The 16881-nt window shown below is 39.2% G+C and overlaps 1 protein-coding gene and 1 pseudogene across 9 annotated transcripts in view; both read right to left on the bottom strand.

The window, feature by feature from the left end:
• LOC309659832 (large ribosomal subunit protein eL29 pseudogene) overlaps window positions 1-11184 on the bottom strand; it is a 183950-nt pseudogene extending 172766 nt beyond the window's left edge. Inside the window, exon 1 of the transcript XR_014268363.1 lies at window positions 8010-11184. The product of XR_014268363.1 is annotated as a large ribosomal subunit protein eL29 pseudogene (transcript). The remainder of the gene's footprint in view (window positions 1-8009) is intronic.
• YEATS2 (YEATS domain containing 2) overlaps window positions 1-16881 on the bottom strand; it is a 107903-nt gene that overhangs the window by 76233 nt on the left and 14789 nt on the right. For all 8 annotated transcript variants that reach the window (XR_014262969.1, XM_082459945.1, XM_082459947.1 and 5 more), the window contains exons 2-3: window positions 5944-6061; window positions 493-590 (exon numbers count right to left, since the gene is read on the bottom strand). Coding sequence is in view for 7 of the 8 variants with exons in the window: in XM_082459945.1 (XP_082316071.1) it covers window positions 493-590; window positions 5944-6043 (198 nt within the window). In the remaining variant the exon portion in view is untranslated. The remainder of the gene's footprint in view (window positions 1-492; window positions 591-5943; window positions 6062-16881) is intronic.

The raw sequence follows: 16881 nt of genomic DNA, 5'->3' as shown, positions 1-16881 counted from the left end.
AAAATGGAAATGACAGAAGAGATATACAAACAATTCATAAGAAATGTAAATGAACCCAAAGGTTCAACTTCTCTAATAATCAAAGAAAGGCAAATAGAAATGACCATTTTCCACCTATCAGATTGGCAAAATATTTAAAAGAATGACAAATACGATGTTTGCAAGAGTATATAGACATATTAATATGTATTTGTATGTATATATGCATATTCATTGAGAAATGTCCACAAAGATATTGAGCACAAAAGCAAAGAGGAATTATCTTTTGGGATGGAATTTCAAGTGATTTTTTAATCTTTTTCTGCAATGTCATTTAAAGAAAAAAAAAAAGGCGCAGGTCTTTTTTCCCAAAAACGAGAAAGCTCCTTTTAAAAGAACAGCAAAGGGGAAAAATACACCATAATTCCATCTCAACAGATTTTTAAAAATTCATCACACGTAGTTTTTTTTCAATAGTTCTGTTCCTTTATTTTTAATTTAACATCATTATACCTGGTCAATGACCTCAATTTCATGTTCCTTATTCTTCATTTCAAGTGCAAATTGTTCCTTGATAATAGTCTCAATCTTCTGCACAGCAGCATCTCGAGCTGCACAAAGAACATACAATAATCCAAGGTCTAATTAATCAGTTGCCGCCTTGATTCAACTCAGCAAGCAACAAAAGAAACCCAGGAACAGTAACTCTGAAGTGGAGAAACCTAATGGTCATCACCTTAATCAATAATGAAAAGTTAACATCACCAAATATTCAAGCAAACTGACCTCGCATGTTTTCTGATATGATGTACTGACAAGACTCCACCACTCTGTGGCGTTCCTGCTAAAAACGCTGAATCTAATCATAGCGAACATCAGACAAACCTAAATTGAAGGACACTGTACAAAATAACTGGCCTATACATTCAAATACTAAAGTCAAGAAAGACAAAGAAAAGTTGAGGAGATTAAAAGAGACTAAAGAGATATAACAACTAAATGCATTGTGTGATCCTGGAGAGGGGGAATAGTTATAAAATACTGGGACAACTGGTAAAACTTGAATATGGACAGCAGATTGGATAATGTAATGTAAAATGTTAAAATTTCCTGCTTCTGATAATTGTACTGTGATTACATAAGAAATTTGTCCTTAGGAAATACACAAGTGTTTACAAGTGTCTAATGTATCTTCAGATGATTTTGAAAAAATGATGTGCATATATACCTGTGTGCATACATGCATTTGTGTAGTATGTGTGTGTATGGATTGGGGGTGGGGGAAAAGAATGATAAACCAAATGAGGCAAAATGTAAACAACTGGTGAATTAATCTGGACAAAAGACATACAAATTCTCCTTGCAATTTTTCTGTTTGAAGTCACATCAAAATAAAATTACCAAAAAAGAAAAAGAAACCCATGAAGATTCCGAGAGAAATACGTGGTGACTTCTGAAAAACCATAACCCCAAGGAAAAAGAAAGTAAAGAGTTAGCTAGAGGAAGAAGTAGTCTGTGACACAAGAGCAGTTCATAAGAAGGCAGGAAGTTAGGATCTAGCATGCAATTCAGCAGTTTCTGATTACAACTACCTGAAGGAACCAGCAAAGAAAGAATTCAAAAGGAAAGAAAATGTCTCTGAAGGCAATTGACTACTCAGGGTAATATGCAATTCAAAGAGTTAAGAACATCAGATATGAAATGTAGTTTGATTACAAGAGAATAAAAAAAGAAGAGTCGAATGACTGCTTGAAAAACCTGGGATTTTGCATAATGATCCTGTGTTTGTAATATGAAAAAATCACCACCCATGCTTTGGGGTGTAAAAAAAATTGCAGAGAAAATTTGGATCCTTGATCACCCATGTCATTTTCTCCCTGTAAAATATGCCACTAGACTGCCAATTTAAAACTAGTGCTGGCATATGATCACCTTATTTTTGATAATGGAGGCAAGAATATACCATGGAGAATAAAACAGCCTCTTCAATAAATGGTGCTGGGAAAACTGGACAGCTACACGTAAAAGAATGAAATTAGAACACTCCCTAACATCATACACAAAAATAAACTCAAAATGGATTAAAGACCTAAATTTAAGGCCAGACACTATAAAACTCTTAGAGGAAAATATAGGCAGAACACTCTATGACATAAATCACAGAAACATCCTTTTTGACCCACCTCCTAGAGAAATGGAAATAAAAACAAAAATAAACACATGGGACCTAATGAAACTTAAAAGCTTTTGCACAGCAAAGGAAACCATAAACAAGACGAAAAGACAACCCTCAGAATGGGAGACAATATTTCCCCACTAAGCAACTGACAAAGGATTCATCTCCAAAATTTACAAGCAGCTCATGCAGCTCAATATCAAAAAAAACAAACAACCCAATCCAAGAATGGGCAGAAGACCTAAATAGACATTTCTCCAAAGAAGATATACAGGTTGCTAACAAACACATGAAACGATGCTCAACATCACTAATCATTAGAGAGGGGCTTCCCTGGTGGCACAGTGGTTAAGAATCTGCCTGCCAATGCAGGGGACATGGGTTCGAGCCCTGGTCTGGGAAGATCCCACATGCCGCGGAGCAACTAAGCCCGTGAGCCACAACTACTGAGCCTGCGCGTATGGAGCCTGTGCTCCGCAACGGGAGAGGCCGCAACAGTGAGAGGCCTGCGCACTGCGATGAAGAGTGGCCCCCGCTTGCCACAACTGGAGAAAGCCCTCACACAGAAATGAAGACCCAACACAGCCAAAAATAAATAAATAAATAAATAAATTTATAAAAAAAAAAAAAAAAATCATTAGAGAAATGCAAATCAAAACCACCATGAGGTATCACCTCACACCGGCCAGAATGGCCATCATCAAAAAATCTACAAACAATAAATGCTGGAGAGGGTGTGGAGAAAAGGGAACCCTCTTGCACTGTTGGTGGGAATGTAAATTAATACAGTCACTATGGAGAACAGTATAGTGGTTCCTTAAAAAACTAAAAATAGAACTACCATATGACCCAGCAATACCACTACTGGGTATATACTCTGAGAAAACCATAATTCAAAAAGAGACATGTACCACAATGTTCACTGCAGCTCTATTTACAATAGTCAGGACATGGAAGCAACCTAAGTGTCCATCGACAGATGAATGGATAAAGAAGATGTGGCACATATATACAATGGAATATTACTCAGCCATAGAAAGAAATGAAATTGAGTTATTTGCAGTGAGGTGGATGGACCTAGAGTCTGTCATACAGAGTGAAGTAAGTCAGAAAGAGAAAAACAAATACCATATGCTAACACATATATATGGAATCTAAAAAAAAAATGGTTCTGAAGAACCTAGGGGCAGGGCAGGTATAAAGACGCAGATGTAGAGAGTGGACTTGAGGACACGGGGAGGGGGAAGGGTAAGCTGGGACGAAGTGGGAGAGTGGCATGGACATATATACACTACCAAATGTAAAATACATAGCTAGTGGGAAGCAGCCGCATAGCACATGGAGATCAGCTCGGGGCTTTGTGACCACCTAGAGGGGTGGGATAGGGAGGGTGGGAGGGAGACGCAAGAGGGAGGAGATATGGGGATATATGTATACGTATAGCTGATTCACTTTGTTATACAGCAGAAACTAACACACCACTGTAAAGCAATTATACTCCAATAAAGATGTTAAATAAATAAATAAATAAATAAATAAATAAAACTAGTGCTGGTTTAAGCGTTCTTGTGGATATGCCTGCATTGAAGCAAATGACTAAGCTTTCCTCATATCTGATGAAAAGAGTTTTTTCTAGTATTACTGTATGTATCCTTGTATATATAAACCTTGTATATATTTGGAAACCAGCAGATAATCTTAGGGGAGGCTAAAAGTCAGAGACTGTTATCAATGCAGGCTGTTTTATCATAAGCTTCTCAGAAAAAAGCAATTCTAAATTATCTCTTTCATGAAATAAGGAAAACTAAAGTCAAACAAAATAAAACCATATAAGAAAAGGGAAGCATCCTGGGACTTCCCTGGTGGCGCAGTGGTTAAGAATCCACCTGCCAATGCAGGGGACACGGGTTCAAGCCCTGGTCCAGCAAGATCCCACATGCCACAGAGCAACTGAGCCCGTGCACCACAACTACTGAGCCTGCGCTCTAGAGCCCGCGAGCCACAACTACTGAAGCCTGTGTGCCACAACTACTGAAGCCCGCATGCCTAGAGCCCGTGCTCTCCAACAAGAGAAGCCAGTGCAATGAGAAGCCTGCGCGCCACAACAAAGAGTAGCCCCCGCTCACCGCAACTAGAGAAAGCCCGTGTGCAGCAACGAAGACCCAATGCAGCCAAAAATAAATAAATTTATATTTAAAAAAAAAAAGAAAAGGGAAGCATCCTACCAAACCTGCTTTGAGAAAAATTCTTAAGAATAAAAATAAAATCTTTATTAGGAATTAGGTTGAGAATGGACACCAAGAAGAAGAACGGCAAATTGGCACTTAGTAACAAAAAACTGTCCCTGCTTAGGCTACATACATATTTGGGAACTTACATTAGATTTAAATTGAAATTACGATGTTTCCTAAAACAATAAGTTTTCCCTTTTCTTATTTTTATTACAAAAAAGATATGCCATGTGATGCATTTGAATAATGAATTTAAGTTTCATGATACTTTCATATTTATCTGGCTTGTTACTGAAAGCAAATGACATATCCTTGTAAATAAAATTACAACTGAATGGAGAGAAAAGTTTCAGTGAAATGCTTTTATTGTTTGGAACTGGATTTGATCATTTCTGGTACACAGAGACTTTTGTGGGGTACATATGACTTGACTGCACTTACACAGACAGGAATTTCCTTCACCACTTAACCTTGGGGCTCTGATCTCTGTGGAGCTGCAGCACCTTATCTATGACTTTGAGACCTTCTTCATCTAGCTGTAATAACTTACATAGATTGATTTTTTAAATAAACAGTAATGAATTTTAGCAATATTTTGTATTAGAAACTCAAATATAGCCACTTTTTTTGAGACAGCTTAAAACATTCTGGGTAACTACAGATGATATGGTCTTCAACTAATTAAATGATCTTGGGCAAGTAATTTAATGCCGCTGAGTCTTAACTAAGCCACCACCAGCTAAGTGCAAAGATCAGTGTTTCCCAAATTTCCATCATTCATATCCCACCTTCAAGTTACCTACCACATCTGAGAACCATGTGAAACATCTAATTAACGCCATTAAATAGTATTTTTAAAAAGTGTTAGCCCTTGCGGGGAGGGATAAATAAGGAGCTTGGGATGAAATACACCCACTACTATACATAAGATAGATAAACAACAAGGACCTACTGTATAGCACAAGGAACTCTACTCGACATTCTGTGATAATCTATATGAGAAAAGAATCTAAAAAAAGAATGAATATATGTATGTGTATAACTGAATCACTTTGCTGTACACCTGAAACTAACACAACATTTTAAATTAACTATACTCCAATAGAATTAAAATTAAAAAAAAAAAAAGTTAGCCTTATCCTAAGCAGTAGCCATGAAACTGCAAGTCTGATAAGACCATTATCTTTTCTATAGACATTAACACTAACTATTAAAATAAAAAACCTTAATTCATGTACCACCTATAATCATCTCACATGATACCACACTGTAGTACACACATTGCTAAGACTTTATGATTACACCTAACATACGATGATAGCTAAAACTTAGAGCCTGTCTCATTACTGACGCTTTCACAGTCTACCTGATTATGTTCCAGCCTTTTATGCCACACATGGTATATTACTATTAAACAGAGCACTTAGCTAATCCCTCTCACAAACCTCTTCAAAATATACACAATAGTGGACATGCATTTCATTTTAGTTCCTATAAATCTTATAGGGAGGCATATGTCAACAAAGAAATAATTTCCTAAGGCAAGTGAATTTCTACCTGAATTCTCAATTGCTTTATGCCGCTTATTTGGAAGGGCCACAGATACATCCTCATAATCAGGGTCAGTTTCTTTGATTGTTCGCTTGATTCCAGACATGATGACATTCGTTCTTCACTGTGAAGCAATAATACATTAATTAATAACACTGCTTGATATCAATACTTATATGCGTACACACACACAAAAGGAATAAATATTACATAATACTGATATTTATAAGTCTGTGTAAATACACACACATCCCTTTTAAAGCTAAAAACATAACTAACTTCAAAAGTTCACTGAAAACAAATCATCATCATCTGTTACAAAGCATGCGTTTCCCTTTCAAAAGAAAATCCTTTAACAAGGCAGCACATTGTTCAGACCTTCCAAAAGGAGCCAGGCTTTCACAGAAGGGACCTCATATAGAAAGAAAAGAAACCAGATTTTGATGAAAACATGGTAAGCCCACAATATCCTGGAAACCACAACGCATCAAATATATGACAGAATACGAGCAATATAACTCAGTAAACAATTTATTATACAAATCCTCAGTAAATAATTTATTATACAAATCCTCTCTCTGGTATTTACATAGTACATGCTATATAACAAGTACTTAATAAATATTATTGTTACTGATCATTTATTATTATTCATAATAAACACAAACTGTATAGACTTATATTAAACTAACAAGCTTGCAATATGGTAAACAAGTCCTAGGTATACAAGTCTCTAAACAAAACCGTCCCATAAATCTTTAGATCTGCACTGTCCCAATACATTAGCCACTAGCCATACGTGGCTCCTTAAAGTTAATTAAAATTAAATAATATTTAAAATTCAGTTCCTTTTCCTACATTTCAGAACACTAGCCACATTTCAAGTGCTCAATAGCCATCAGGGCCAGTAGCTACTAAATTGGACAACAGAGATGCAGACCATTTTATCACTGCAGAAAGTTCCACTGGACACCGCTCCTCTTCCAAACTGTGTTTCATTGAGCACTTATTAATATTTCATGAGTCAGTTTAGGAAATGCTGTACAGATCAGCACTATCCAAAAGCAACATAATGTGAGCCACAAATGGAAATAAACATTTTCTAGTGCCCACATTTAAAAAAAGAAAAAGAAATGGGTGAAATTAATTTTAATAATACATTTTATTTAACCAATGTACCCAAAATATTATCATTCCAATGATATAATCAATATAAACAAATTAGCAATAAGATATTCTACATTCTTACTTTTGTACTAAGTCTTTTACACCTAGAGTACACCTTAATTTGGACTAGCCACATTACAAAGGCTCAATAACAACCTGTGGCTAGTGGGTCCCTTACTGGGCAGTGAGGGTTTACTGACAGATAAGAAAACAGGTCCAGGGAGGTTAGATGAGTTGCCCCTTAGAAGATTGATCTATGACAGAAAAGACAAGAAGAGCTCCCTAATTTCCAAACCTCTCCTCTACCACTGATGGAGATTATTTACCTAACCAAAGGCAAAAATACACAAAATGTATTTATTGAGGTAATACACAGTTTTAAAATAAAATTAATGAAAATAAAGTATAACTCAAAAATAATTATTTTTTTATTCACTCAAAGTTAAAACAGAAATAACAATTTAAAAGCCTCTCAGCTCTTAGTCCAGTTCTTTCACCCATCTCTGAGGTAGACTCACTTGATTCAGCTGGGAGAGACTCATTATGTAATGATATATATGTAAATCCTGGATCTAGAACATTTTTCTTATAATTGTTATTTTGTATAATGGCCCTAAGCTTTAAAATGTCCTACCTGCCCCCCCCCAGCATTTATAAACATCCTAAATCAAGCCATTTAATGTTTGTTCACAATCATTACCTACCTGCTCTAATTTAGAATATAAATGAGTATTTTTGGAGAAGTCCTGAATCCAACTATTATTTTCGGTTTTTAAAGCTTATAAAAAGTGAGAGTAGGGTATTTGTTCTTTTAGCCTTCTCCATTTGGTCGGCAACTAGTTATAGACAACCTGAAAAAATCTTGGGCAGTTACATAAATAATACTTTCTTAAAAATCAATAAACCTGGGTTTCCCTGGTGGCACAGTGGTTGAGAATCTGCCTGCTAATGCAGGGGACACGGGTTCGAGCCCTGGTCCAGCAAGATCCCACATGCCGCGGAGCAACTAGGCCCGTGAGCCACAACTACTGAGCCTGCGCGTCTGGAGCCTGTGCTCTGCAACAAGAGAGGCCGCGACAGTGAGAGGCCCGCGCACCGCGATGAAGAGTGGCCCCCGCTCGCCGCAACTAGAGAAAGCCCTCGCACAGAAACGAAGACCCAGCACAGCCATAAATAAATAAATAAATAAATAAATAAAATTAAAAATGTTAAAAAAAAAATCAGTAAACCTCACTCCTTTTTCCTTAATGCAGATAGAAAAAGAACAACAAAACCTCCTACTATCAAGATAAACCTGGTATCAGAAGTAGATACATCATAGCAGATATCCAATCTGTTTTGCACCGTACCATTTCCTCGGTGACCACCTGTCTTCTACAGTTTACCAAGAGTCTTACTAGATTATCTGTAAAAATGAGTGAGTCCAGCATCACCTTCACTCATCCATCCAGCGGACTTCATAATCTCCATATTCTCTTCCCACACCCCCTTCTCTCCCCAAGTACTCTCAGGAGTAATGGTGGCTCCTCCCCCAAAAGGTTGGGGATTCTTGAAGAAAACAGTATTTTGTTTTACCCTCAGTTAAGGGATAAAGCAAAATTCTCTTTTGACTTGTGCTCTAAAACTGAGAGAATAGAAGGGAAAAAAGAGAAGATTTTGGAGGTGCAAGGGGGTGGGGTGGGTAAGGAAGAAACCACCAATGAATTAACTTATGCTGTCAAGGTAATTCACATTTTCATGCAGCCCCTGTAAATAAAGCCTTTCCTGTCATCTTTGGGCATAGGTTTGAGCTCCTCCTGATAAACATGTTGAGGAAGATTTAGGTCTGTACTGAACATTTATAGTAATTGAGATCTGCTTCTGTTCTACCAAGAACAATACTAAAGGACATACGTGCCACATTCAAGTACATGCTACCTAAGGCTAGGCACATCTGCCAAGGCATGCTCTCACCATGATGTAATAAGTAAGTATGTGGAATGTGTAACAGATGATCCATGCAGTGGTAAGTTTTGGATTCTTCTTGTCTGCCTTTGAGATTTACGAAAAGGAAATGCGAACAGTTGTTAGATATTGTCAGGTTCAACTTTGAAACAAAATGTCCTACTAATCCTCTTAAGGGTTTGAATCAAATGAAACTGAAAAGAATACTGAGTGGTAAACTGTTAAAAAAGAAAATCAGTTACTGTTCATAATTTGTCTGTGAGAAAGGATTTTCTCCGTACCATGGGACCAAATCCAAATACAGAAATGTATGTAATGCTGATTCCTCTAATTTAAAAATTTTCTCTCATTGAAATAGCTTCTTTATAAAAAGTAAACACTGTCAATTTAAACTTTAAAAATACACATTCCCCTCCCCCCACGTATTGTGATACAATGTAAGAAAGCAAAACCACCCTGTATCACACCCATTCAAATAACATAAACAAGTCTAAGTTTTTGAAAAAGGTTAAATACCAAAAACAAACAAAACTTTTTAATGCTCTATACTTTGAAAAGAAAAATAATTTTTAAAGGAAAATTGTACAATTTAAACACAAAAATTATGTAATATAGAGTCACTAGAAATTCTTAGTAAAAGGTCTTAGTTCTCATGTTAGAGAAGACCTAGAATCTAGTCCTGGAACCCTGTCTTGCGAACACCACATCATACAAGACATGGCCAACTCTTGGGTAAAGGAATAAAATCTGATAAATAAGGTTCCTGGAAACTTTACTAAGTGAGGTACCTTCTCAATATAAAATTCTGTGATCCTCATGGCATTTGAATCTCATCAGAACCACTGTATTTCGTGCTTTCACTCAAGATGACTTTTCCTATCTGATTTAGGAGGGGGGGTGGGGAGCAGCAGGTACAATCATTTTCCATCTGCTTCCATGCAGACAGATGCTCGTAACATGTTAATAATGACTTTATAATTCTTTAGCCCTGTCCTTTCTGTAGTTTTCATTTCAAACAAAATATTTTCCCCTCTGTAAATAAGACAACTAGTGCTCCTTTATTAAACATGTGAATGAGAGAATTCATTCTCCTCTATTAGCCAGATAGACATTTCAAATATGTCTACAAAAAAACAAAACAGGAGAATGGGTAAACAAATTGTAGTATAACCAATGAACTCCCGATACAACCAACAACAGGAATAAATCTTCATTATGGTAAGTAAAAGAAGCCAGACACATAATAGGAGCACATACTGATGATCCTATTTACATGAAGTTCAAGAACACACAAATTAATCTATGGTGAACGAAAACAGAATAGTAGTTGGGGTGCTGGTAGTGGAGACTGACTGAGAAGAGGAATAAAGGCTCTTTCTGCGGTGACAGAAATATTTTATATCTTTTTTTCCCCCGTGTATTTGTACAAATAGCACAGGAGGACACCAGTCCCATGCAGACAGCAGCCCAGGGGTCACACCAGTCCTTCTGTCCTCACATTGGTAGATAAAGGCCTCTACTCTGGAGCCTTTGTGGGGGCCTAGGCAGCTTTGGGAGCCTGAGCTGGACTGGAGTTGGAGCTGCAGCTGTACCTACAGCTGCGGCCTTGGCCTTGGCCTTTGGCCGGCAGAGCCTTAAGGCTTTAGACCCTTAGCGATACAGGCACGAGCCTGTTTCCCAAACTTGGGGTGAGCGATGTACGCAAGCTGACTGAGCTTGTGGCTGCCGCCCTTTGGGATCTTGGGCTTGACCTCCTTGGGCTTTACGAGGGCCTTGATAGCCTCAGCATGTGCACTCATGGCCTTGGCATTGTTGGCCTGGATCTTCTTTAGGCCCTTCTTGTGCTTCGCGACAAAACACATATTTCTCAGGAACTACGGGCCCACCCCGCTAAGAGATTCATATCATTGTGACTGAGGTTTCTTGATGCCATTTCTGTGCCATTTTCGGGACTGGTTGTACGTGGTATGGTTCTTGGACTTGGCCATGTCTGCACCAGGGCCCACCGAATTTTTTTTTTTTTTTTTTGGCTGTGTTGGGTCTTCGTTGTTGTGCACGGGCTTTCTCTAGTTGCGGTGAGCGGGGGCTACTCTTTGTTGCGGTGCACGGGCTTCTCTTGCTGCAGAGCACGGGCTTCAGTAGTTGTGGCACGCAGGCTCAGTAGTTGTGGCTTGCGGGCTCTAGAGCTCAGGCTCAGTAGTTGTGGCGCACGGGCTTAGTTGCTCCATGGCATGTGGGATCTTCCCGGGCCAGGGCTTGAACCCATATCCCTTGCAGTGGCAGGTGGATTCTTAACCACTGAACCACCAGGGAAGCCCCGAAATATTTTTTATCTTAATAAAGGTGTGGGTTACACGGGTACATGCAATTGTTAAAAACTCATTCCAACTGTACACTTAAAATCTGTATATTTCACTGTATGTAAACTGTGGCTCAGCTCAGAAAAGGGCTATACAAACATATCTGAACATGCCCTCTCCTGCTTGAAATCTTCCAGTGGCTTCCAATAACTCTTAGAATAAAATCATACTCCCTAACATGACCTACAAAATGTTACATGAATTGGGCCCTGCCTGCTTCTCCATCCTTAATCATTAAGATCCAGACACACTGATTTTCTTTCTTTTTATTAAAATGTTTTTTATTTTTATTCTTTTTTAAATTTATTTATTTCATTTATTTATTTTTGGCTGTGTTGGGTCTCTGTTGCTGTGCGTGGGCTTTCTCTAGCTGCTGTGAGCAGGGGTTACTCTTCGTTGTGGTGCGCGGGCTTCTCATTGCGGTGGCTTCTCGTTGCGGAGCACGGGCTCTAGGTGTGCTGGCTTTAGTAGTTGTGGCACGTGGATTCAGTAGTTGTGGCTCACGGGCTCTAGAGCACAGGCTCAGTAGCTATGGCGCACACGCCTCAATGCTCTGCAGCATATGGGATCTTCCCAGACCAGGGCTCGAACCCATGTCCCCTGCATTGGCAGGCGGATTCTTAACTACTGCACCACCAAGAAAGCCTTGGTTTTCCTTCTATTCCTCAAAAACACCTCAATCATTCCTTAGGGTTTTTGGACTTATGGTTCCTTCTGCCTGGAATGCTCTTCCCCCAGGTTAGCTTTCCAGACACCAGCTCAAATGCCCGCCTTATCAGAGAAGGCCTTCCCTGATCATACTACCAAACACAGCTCTCCCCATATTCTCTCTCCAAAGTTCCTGGAAGGTCTCAATAAATTATTTGCTGAAAAAATAAATGAAGGGATAACTAAAATACATGCCAAAATATAAATACCCACAGGGAACAAACTACTAGCTTTCATCATTCTTTCTATAATACTTACAAATCTATTTGTTGATATTGCTATACCTTCAAAGGTATTATAGCTAAATGTTTAAAATAAAGGGATATGCAAAGATATTACACACAGACACATGCAAACAAAAAGCACACATGGCAAGATTATTGGCAGAGAGAATAATTTAAGGCAAAAACCATTTAATACAAAAAAGCTTATGTTACTATTAAAAGACACAATTGCAAAGATATGTAATAAACTATAAATCAAACAGCATCATGTCAAGACATACAAAACACAAAACAAACGAGAAAAACAAGAATTTAAGAAAATCACAATCATAAGAGGAGAATTTGAACATATGTCTCTCAGAAATTTAAAAGATCAAGAAGACAACAGATAAAAATACAGATGATATAGATAGTACAATTTACAAGCCAGATTTAATATATACATACTACTAAGAACCCAACGAAAAATATTTTAAATAGCTAGAAAAATTCATTAAATTAAATTATATAAGTTATATAAAGAAAGTCTCAATTACTGCAAAATTAGGATATGTTACAGTTATATTCTCTGATTTTGATAAAATTAAATATGAAATTATTAACAAAAACTCACTATGATATGAAAGAAGGAAATTTCAATGACTATTTAAAAATTATCAGCAAAAAGGAAACAATATATCTAAACCTATGGAGATGTGGTCAAAAGGCATCCTCAGAGGAAAATGAGAGACCAGTTTTCATTTGCAAATATAAGCAGATACAAATCCAGTCCAGCAAGGTATTAAAAGAACTGTGCATCGTGACTAGAAGGTTTTATTACCAGCAATAAATAAAGCATTGGGGAGATCCAGAAGCAAGGTGATTTGAACTGCATAGGTCTAACATTGGACCTTTAGAAATATATAAATACAACTGACTTTCAGTAATCCAAATACATATGATCCATTTCATGAATTATACTTTGCAAACTAAAAATAGCAGCAGCTTCCACTCCAACACCATCCAGGCTTCTCAAAGACTGCCCAATGTGCATGCTGAGAAAGAATAACCATTTTAATATTATACTGACAAAAATCATTAGGCATGAAGAAGTCCTTTCAAAAAAATCAAAATATATATTTCAGTGTCAATTTAAATTTTTCCCTCTGTTTGAAGATTACTCATAGAGCTGTCATCTCCCATTGATACTGATAACTGAAAATCTTCTTCCCCAAATTATGCTTATTTTTCACAATACAAGCTATCTGAAGTAGCCTATTTATAGGAAAGACTCAGATCAAGGGAAATCTAAAAGCGAGAAGAGAAGATTTTGTTCTGATTTTCATTTAAGTTGGTACCAACAAAAAACTCCATTTTAAATGAAACTGAGTTATTTGTAGTGAGGTGGATGGACCTAGACTCCGTCATACAGAGTGAAGTCAGAAAGGGAAAAACAAATACCGTATGCTAACACATATATAAGGAATCTAAAAAAAAAAAAAAAAAGTGGTTCTGAAGAACCTAGGGGCAGGACAGGAATAAAGACACAGACGTAGAGAATGGACTTAAGGGCACGGGGAGGGGGAAGGGTAAGCTGGGACGAAGTGAGAGAGTGGCATGGACATATATACACTACCAAATATAAAATAGATAGCTAGTGGGAAGCAGCCGCATAGCACAGGGAGATCAGCTCGGTGCTTTGTGAACACCTAGAGGGGTGGGACAGGGAGGGTGGGAGGGAGGGAAACGCAAGAGGGAGGAGATATGGGGATATATGTATATGTATAGCTGATTCACTTTGTTATGAAGCAGAAACTAACACACCATTGTAAAGCAATTATACTCCAATAAAGATGTTAAAAAAGAAAAAAAAACAAAACTCCATCCTAGTTATTCTAAGCCAGGTCTTACACACAAAACCGAGTCTACCGCAGTCCCCCCTTATCTGTGTGGGATACATTCCAAGACCCCAGTGGATGCCTGAAACAAAGAACAGTAGTGAACCCTGTCTTCTCTTTTTCTCTTTCACCACAAATTTAATGCCTTTTCCATCTTAACTAGGTACTCTTCACACACCGTAGCCATAAATTTCGCAATATGAGGTGTGAAAAAAAAAACTAGCACGAATTTCTTTTTCCTTCTTGACAATTTCATGGATGGAAGATTCGTTCATAAGGCAGATCTTAGCAACCTCAGCGTACAACTTCTTTCTTTCCTTATTAACTTTCATCTTTTCACCTAAAGGAAGCACTTTACGGCTTCTCTTTGGCATATCTGAATTGCCAGCATAACCACTCTTTCACTTTGGTGCCATTATAAAGTAAAATAAGGATGACTTGAACACAAGCACTGATACCTCAACAGTTGATGTGATACCAAGATGGCTACTAAGTGACTAAAGGGCAGAATACACAGGACAAAGGGATGATTCACATCCCAGGTGGGAAAGAACTGGGATGGCACAAGATTTCATCATGTTAACTCAGAATGGTGAGAAACTTAAAACTTCTGTCTGGATAAACAACAAGGTCCTACTGTATAGCACAGCGAACTATATTCAATATCCTGTGATAAACCATAACGGAAAAGAATATGAAAAAGAAGAATGTATACATATGTATAACTGAATCACTCTGCTGTACAGCAAAAATTAACACAACTTGCAAATCAACTAAACTTCAATAAAATAAATTTAAAAAAAGAGATCAGGAGAGGTGGAGTCAAGATGGCATACTAGGAGGACGCGGAATGCCCGTTTCCTCACAACTAGGGCACCTACCAGGCACCAGTGGGGGACCACAGACACCGAAGGGGACAGGAGGAACCCCCACTAACTGGGTAGGACATGCGGCATGGGGGGAGTGAAGGGGGAGGGGAAGTGGAGGCAGGAGGGGACTGGCACCCCAGAGTGGCGGCTAGGGGAGGGGAAGGGATCCCACGCCAGAAGGGGGAAATTGGGGAAGCACTGGGAGGGCAGAGGATCAAAAGGAAGCGTGGCCAGGTTTCCCCTGTCCACTTGGACCCCCAGGAACCTGTTGAGATCCAGGGCCTGATCCTCTGCCCACCTAGGCCCCCTCCAGCTGTGCGGGTCCTGAGGGAGTGGGAGGGAGGGAAAGGGGAGCAAAGGTAAGGCCGGACCTCCAGGACCGGCACCCCTGAGGGGCGGCTGGGGGAGGGGAGGAGTTCCTACACCCAGTGGGACCCACCCACGGTTAGGGGGCCAGCGGGATGGGGCAGACCCTGGGGGAGACGGTGGGGGAGGGGCACGGAGGAACGGAAGGGAACGGGGCCAGCGCTTTCCCTGTCCACTTATGCACCAGGAAGCCTGCTGGGCTCCTGGGCCTAATCCTCTGTCCTCAGAGCCTCCCTCCTGCTGTGCAGAACCCAAGCCCCACCCCACACCCCCACCCAGGGCTCCACCTCTACACTCGTTCCCCCTCCAATGCGTGGGGCCTAAACCCCACCCACACACCCTCACCCAGCGCCCTATCTCCAAACTTCGGGGAACTCCACATTCCAGAGGCCCTCCTTTCCACGTGCTGCCTCTCCCCTTCTGCGCAGGTCCTGAGCACAGAACCAGACCCAGGCTTGAACCGTGCCCCGCCTAGGCCCCGCCCCATGCTCAAATGTCACCGCCCTCACCGGCCTAGGTCCCGCCCTACCCTAAACCCTGCCCCTGTCTAAGTTCCACCCCCACCTAAACTCCACACCCAAAGCCAAGGCTTTTTTCTTTTTTTTTTCTGTTTTCTTTTCTTTTTTCCTCTTTTAGATTGGGCTTCTGCTTTACCTTGTTGATTCATTGTTCTTGACTCTTTTATATTTTTTATTTTTCCTAATAAATCTTTTACTGTTCTAATTTTATTTTATTCTTTATATTTTGTTAGTGACCCCTCCTTTTGACTTTTCTCCTCCTTTTTTTTTCTTTTTTTCTGTTGCGGTTTTCTTTTACCTTGTTGCAGTTGTCTCAATTATAGTTTTATTTCTACTAATACATTTTTTATCTTTCTAATTTTATTTTGTTTATTATTCTTTGATATTGTACTGCTCCTTTTCTTCTTTCTCTCTTCCCTTTTTTTTTAACCATGCCACGAAGCTTGCGGGATCTTGGTTCTCAGTCTGGAGGTCGGGACTGAGCTTCTGTGGTGGGAGTTCCAAGTCCAAACCGCTGTACTAACAGAGAACCTCAGACCCCAGAAAATATCAATCGGAGTGAGCCCTCCCAGAGGTCCTCACCTCAGCACCAAGACCAGGCGCTATCCAACTGCCTGCAAACTCCAGTGCTGCACATCTCAGGCCAAACAACAAGTAAGACAGGAATACAGCACCACCCATCAAAAAAACAAAAAAAACATGAAACGACAAAAAAATACATTACAGACGAAGAAGCAAGGTAAAAACCTACAAGACCAAATACATGAAGACGAAATAGGCAACCTACCTGAAAAAGAATTCAAAGTAATGATAGTAAAGATGATCCAAAATCTCGGAGACAGAACGGAGATATTTAAAACACACATATTTAAAACACAATAATAGTAGGCGACTTTAACACCCCACTTTCA

The sequence above is a fragment of the Balaenoptera physalus genome, assembly GCF_965194825.1.
Source record: "Balaenoptera physalus genome assembly, chromosome: 4".
Classification (NCBI taxonomy): Eukaryota; Metazoa; Chordata; class Mammalia; order Artiodactyla; family Balaenopteridae; genus Balaenoptera; species Balaenoptera physalus.
The sequence above is the reverse complement of the archived record's forward strand: the minus strand, read 5'-3'. Positions and strand labels throughout refer to the sequence as shown.